This window comes from Orycteropus afer, unplaced genomic scaffold (genome assembly GCF_000298275.1).
Source record: "Orycteropus afer afer isolate SDZICR_OR568_19922 unplaced genomic scaffold, OryAfe1.0 scaffold00022, whole genome shotgun sequence".
Taxonomy (NCBI): Eukaryota; Metazoa; Chordata; class Mammalia; order Tubulidentata; family Orycteropodidae; genus Orycteropus; species Orycteropus afer.
In genome coordinates, this window is record NW_006921609.1 from 9,115,717 (window position 1) to 9,122,029 (window position 6,313).

The 6,313-nt window shown below is 35.4% G+C and overlaps 1 protein-coding gene across 1 annotated transcript in view; it reads right to left on the reverse strand.

Annotated features, from left to right (window-relative positions):
- Window positions 1–1,774: 1,774 nt before the first annotated feature.
- The window catches only part of LOC103192009 (multidrug resistance-associated protein 1-like), a 197,748-nt gene continuing 193,209 nt past the window's right edge, over window positions 1,775–6,313 (reverse strand). The window contains exons 27-29 of the mRNA XM_007934913.1: window positions 3,794–3,960; window positions 2,250–2,444; window positions 1,775–1,904 (exon numbers count right to left, since the gene is read on the reverse strand). Coding sequence (XP_007933104.1) covers window positions 1,775–1,904; window positions 2,250–2,444; window positions 3,794–3,960 — 492 coding nt within the window. The remainder of the gene's footprint in view (window positions 1,905–2,249; window positions 2,445–3,793; window positions 3,961–6,313) is intronic.

The following is a 6,313-nucleotide window of genomic DNA, read 5'->3' on the forward strand; positions in this document are numbered from 1 at the left end:
CCTCACCAAGTGTAACCAGTATCTTGACTTAATAACTGTACAGATTAGTTTTTCCTTTTTTAATTTTGTTTTACTTTTATACAGATGGAATTATATAATACTACTCTTTTGTGTCTGGCTTCTTTCACTCAACATTATGTTTGTGAGATTCATCCATGTTGTTCCTGAGACTGTTGTACATTCATTGTCATAACTGTATAGTGTTGTACTGTGTGACTGTACCACAGTTTATCAAGTCTATGTTAATTTATCATTGTTGTTGTTGTTGTTATTTGCCATCGAGTCAGACCCAACTCATAGCGACCTCTCCTTGGGTTTCTGAGGCAGTATCACCTTGGAAGTAGATTGCCCAACCTTCCTTCCGAGAAGTGGCTGGTGGGTTTGAACCGCCAGCCTTCTGATTAGCAGTCAAGTGTCTTAGGCGATTTACCATTAGATTTTTTAAATTACACAACTACTCTGATTGATTCATGAAAATGTAGGCATCAAGAGGGTAAAACAGCTGTTCAATAATGTTAACAATATATCTAGATCCCTTTTTTAGTAGAGTTTAACAGATGTTTATTCAATGTTTACTTAGTAGAGAGCACAATGGTAGGCACTTCAGAGATTTCAAAGTTGGGACAAAACTTCAAGTAGCATGCTTGAAGCTACATTAGAAGATTCTAATGGGAGGAGACTGTAGGTAATATATGATTTAATAGTTTAAGGAGACTTTTTATAAATACCGAGGGAATGAGCCAAGACTTGTCCATGTGCAAAGGAAAAAGAAAAGGGTAAAAGAAATGGTTGATGACCCTTAAAGAACATTTTAAAATATTTTATTAAAATCATCTTGAAAGGAAAATACCATTGAAGTTTGAACACTTGAAACTGGAAGGGCAATTTAGAAAATAATACTGCTTTTTATTACATAAAACTACTAAATAAAAAAGGCCTTCAAATATGATCAGTACAATAAATCAACAATCTTCCCTTGAACATATACCATCTAATGAATAACCCACTCAGATTGTTCCAGACAAAGAATATTATATAGAAAATGTTGTTTTTCACTCAAATAAGAAAACATTACATTTTTAATAAAGCAGATCATCAAATTCCATTAAAATAAAATTATCTTTTTCAAAAGGCAGCTGAATATCTCTGAATATTATTTCCATGATTTCTCCATCATTTAATCAACTGTACAGTAGTGAAGACACATTATATAAGCATACAAGCACCTATATAATACTACTCTAACAAAAATAGTTGTTCATTCTACAAACATTTTTTGGGTATGAACTATGCAGAAGGCACTATGCTAGGAATGCAATATACAAAGATGATTGAAACTGGGCTCTTTAAGTACATTTATCTAGTGGAGGAGACAGTCAAGTAAAAGAATTTATTAAAATAGAGTATGGTATCTGCCATGTTAAAATTATGCACATGCGGCTATTGTGAGCACAGAAAACGGGCAGACTAGGAGGCAGGGAAAGAGAAAGAGAGGTTTTGTGAAGGAGGTTAGTCCTAAATGAAGTCAATGGCTTAAAGGATAAGCAGTTCTGAGCACTTTACGCAATGCAGAGAAAGTAGGTATTCCAGAAGGCATGTATAGAAGAGAGAAAGTACAGTGCAATGCAACCCAGGCTGATTGGAAGTTATGAGGCATATAGGCCTTTATGCCAACTTCTAGTCAGAGGCCTGCCCCTGTGCATCTATGCCCTCTATTGTGACTCTTTTTATATACTCTTTTTTCAAATCCTGTATAATCAAAATACAGTTGAAATTATTTTTTTGTCTCTGAGTCTTGTGCTATTCCAGCTTCCATTATCATTTCAAAGAAAAGCCCTTTTTGTTGTATCAAGTTCTGTGGTGCATCAAATTCTCTAATCCTCCCAGAGTCTAGAACAAGCACTCTGCAATAACAAGAGAAATCGGTCAGGTAGCCTATAATCAATATTCTATCACACCTTTTTTGGTCTTGCCAACATAAGTTTGAAATCACTCTATGAGTTGGTTATCTCAATACAAAATATAGTTACTATTTAACTTAGGAAATAAATCAAGTTTTCTAGTGTTATTCTTTTAGCAATAAAATTTTCCTCTAATTACTTTGGAAAATATCTTCTATGCCATCATGAAAAATGTTTTGTCTCTCAGTACAGATGAAATCCTTTATTACTAGCAAGTAGTTAGCTATGTTTCATATGCCCAGTATCTAAGTGAGAAACATTTTATTTCTGAAAAGAAATAAGGCATACCTGTCAGAATCAATGATAGAATGCAGTCTGTGAGCAATCGTCAGGATGGTACAATCAGAGAACTCCTTCCTGATAGTGGTCTGCACAAAGTTATCAGTCTCCAAATCGATGGAGGCCGTTGCCTCATCCAAGATAAGAATTTTTGTTTTTCGAAGCAAAGCACGAGCAAGACAGACAAGTTGCCGTTGTCCAACACTGGGAAAAAAGAGTAGTAAACTAATTTCAACAAGTTACTTATGGTTACACTTTCAGTATTCCAAAACTCTGACTGTATTCTTTTATATCATTCTTTTTCTAATTCACAAACATTCATTCATTCTTTCTTTCATTTATTCAATAAATATATATTGAGTGATTACTATGTGACAAGCGTTTGTGCAGGTTCCAGAAGCAGAGCAATGACAAAATAGACAAAATTTCTGTCATCATGGAGCTTATATTCTCATGGAGGAGATAGAAAAGCAAACAAGATAACTGAGTAAAATGCCCAGTAGTAAGAGTACAAGAGTATAATAGCCATATAGCATTGAGTTAATTCTGATTTATGGTGATCCCATCAGTGTCAGAGTAGAACTGTGCTCCACAGGGTTTCAATAGCTGAAAGCAAAGGCTTTATTCTGAGATGCCTCTGGGTGGGTTGGGTTCCAACTGTCAGCCTTTCAGTTAGTAGTCAGGTGCTTAACCATCTGCATCACTTAGAAACTCCTACAAGAATATAATAAGGTTTTTTTAGTATACTAAATGTATAATATACTAAAATTGTTACACACATATATATATATATGTATGTGTGTGTGTGGTCCATTTGTGAATATATATATATATATACACACACACACACCTATATATAGTAATAAGAAGAATTTAAACACCCAGGAAAGGGGGAATATAAAGTATGGATCTGGCAATTAGAATTTTAAATGGGCTTTCCAAAGAAGTCTCAATGAAAAGTTGCCTTTTGAGTGAAGAACAAAAGGAAGTGGAAAGAAGACCATTCAGATTTCCAGAGGAAGCATGTTACAGGTAAAGTGAATAACAGATGCAAACTCCCTGAGACAGACAAGAGCTGGCCTGAATACTCATGAAGCCAGTGTGGAAACAGAGACAGGAAGGGAGAAGGTAATTAGAGAAAGAGTTGGAATTATGTTGTGCAGGGTCTTAAGGGGTCTAGCTCACTTTCCTCATATCTTTTCTCACATGAAGGCCACTATCATAAGACATTAACCAGCAATGAAGAAAAAGTAGCCCCTTATATTTGTTGTAAATAACTTTAAAGGATATTATGGTAGGAAACTTTACAAGACTCAATTAGTAATTTTTCATACTGCATTGTTCTTCTTCCCACTCCTCCCCTTTCTTTCTCTACACGAGCAATTTCCCAGCCTGCAGCTACCATTTTATTCCTTGTCCTTTTCCCTACAGTGCACTTTGAACAGACCAAACAGGCTCCTTGTGGCTCACTAGCAATTTTGCCTTGAGGCCAATTCAAGTTTCAAGGAGTTTGGAATGAATAACCTCAGCAAGCTTACCTCTTTGCAGCTTACCTGAGGTTTTCACCACCCTCAGAGATCTCCTGCAGCAGCTTCTTGGGAAGGGACTGCACAAACTCTTTTAAGTGACATAATTCCAGCACTTCCCACAGCTCATCATCAGAATACTTGTCCAGAGGATCCAGGTTCATTTGAAGGGTTCCAGAAAATAAAATGGGATCCTGGAGAATAAAGTTGTCACCTGTAATCCTATTGTCACATGAGTAAGATACTTTTGGAAAAAAATCAAACTCAGAAATAAAGAAAACGCAAAACAATCAAACCTAACATGATTCTTGTATTCATTTTATATTTAAAACAAAAACAGGAAATTATCAGAATAAACTATAACTTAAGTTGTTATATTTTCTGATTTTTTTTTTTACTTTTTCCTATTATTAATAATATCAACAACAAACAAACAGTCAGGAAAAAATGGTGATGATAGCTGTCCTTTAGTTAAGGCTACCATATAATGCATTATGATATAATATATAGTTGTTGTTTGGTGCCGTCCAGGTGGTTCTGAATAATAATGACCCTATTGACAATTGTCAAAATGCTGCCCAGTCGGGCACCATTTTCACAGTCATTGCTGTTTGAGCCCATTGTTGCTGCTGCTGTGTCAATCCATCTCATTGAGGGTCTTCCTCTTTTTCACTGATGCTTTACTTTATCAAGCATGATGTCCTTCTCCAGGGACTTGTCCCTCTTGATAACATGTCCAAAATATGGGAGATGAAGTCTCACTATCTTTTCTTCTAAGGAGCATTCTGGCTGTACTTCTTTCAAGACAGATTTGTTCATCCTTCTGGCAGTCCACAGCATATTCAATATTCTTTGCCAGCACCATAATTCAAATGGATCAATTCTTCAGATTTCCTTATCCATTATCCAGCTTTCACATGCATATGAGACTGTTGAAAATACCATGGCTTAGGTCAGGGGCACCTTATTCCTCAAAGTGACATCTTTGCTTTCTAACACTTTAAAGAGGTCTTTTGCAGGAGAATTGCCTAATGAAATACATCCTTTGATGCCTTGATTGCTGCTTCCATGGATGTTGATTGTGGATCCAAGTTAGGATTTCCCTCAACAAATTCAATCTTTTCTCCCTTTATCATGATGTTGTTTATTGGTCCATTTGTGAGGATTTTTGTTTCCATTATGTTTAGGTGTAATCCATGCTGGAGACTGTAGTGTTTGATTTTCATCAGTAGGTTCTTCAAGACCTCTTCATTTTCAGAAGCAAAGTTGTGTCATATGCATGTGCTGGTTGTTAATGAGTCTCCCTCCAAACCTGATGCTACATTCTTCTTCATATAGTCCAGCTTATTGGATTATTTGCTCAGCATACAGATTAAATAAGTACTGTATCTCACATCTTTCCAGATTTTAACAACCCAGTATCACCTTATTTTGTTTGATTGACAGCCTTTTGGTCTATGTACAGGTTCTACATGAGCACAATTAAGTGTTATGGATTTCACATTCTTTGCAATGTTACCCATAATTTGTTATGGTACACATAGTCAAATGCCTTTGTATAGTCAATAAAATACAGGTAAACATCTTTCTGGTATTGGTATTCTTTGCTCTCAGTCAAGATCATCTGACATCAGCAATGATATCCCTTGTTCCATGTCTTCTTCTCAATATGGCTTGAATTTCTGGCAGTTCCTTATCCATGTACTGCTATTTTTGAATTATCTTTGGCAAATTTACTTGTGTATGGTATCAATGATATTGCTTAATAATGTCTGCACCCCACTGGATCATCATTCTTTGTAATGGTCACAAATACCAATTTCTTCCAGTCATTTGGCCATGTAGTTGTCTTCCAAATTTCTTGGTACACACAAGTGAGTGCTTGCACCATTGCATCTGTTTGTTGAAAACCTTGTTTTTCACCAGTACCTTCAATGCAGCTTAGAGATCAATACCATTGGTTCTTGATTATATGAGTGTCAAACAGTACTTTTTGGTACAGTGACTCTATGTGTTTTTTTTTTCCATTTTCCCTGGATGCTTCCTGCATTGCTCAATATTATGCCCATAGAATCCTTCAATATTGCAACTTGAGGCTTGAATTTTTTCTTCAGTTCTTTCAGCTTGAGAAATACCAAGGATACTCTTCTCTTTTGTTTTTCTAACTTTCTTTGTACATCTTCTTTGTCCTTTTTCTACTATAGTAACTTTGCTCCCTGAAACTGAACAGGTCTTGAAGCACTTACTGATGAAGATCAAACACTACAGTCTCCAAAATGGATTACACCTAAACATAGTGGAAACAAAAATCCTCACAAATGGACCAATAAACAACATCATGTTCTTTGCACATTTCATTATTATACTTTACTTTATCTTCTTGAATTATCCTTAGAAATCTTTTATTCAGATCTTTCAAGTCATCATTTTTTGTTAGCTTTAGATAATCTACTTTAAAAGAATTTGAGATTCTATTCTTATATCCATTTTGGCCTTTTCTTTTTAATGGCTTTTTGCTTTCTTCCTGTATGATGTCCTTGATGTTAT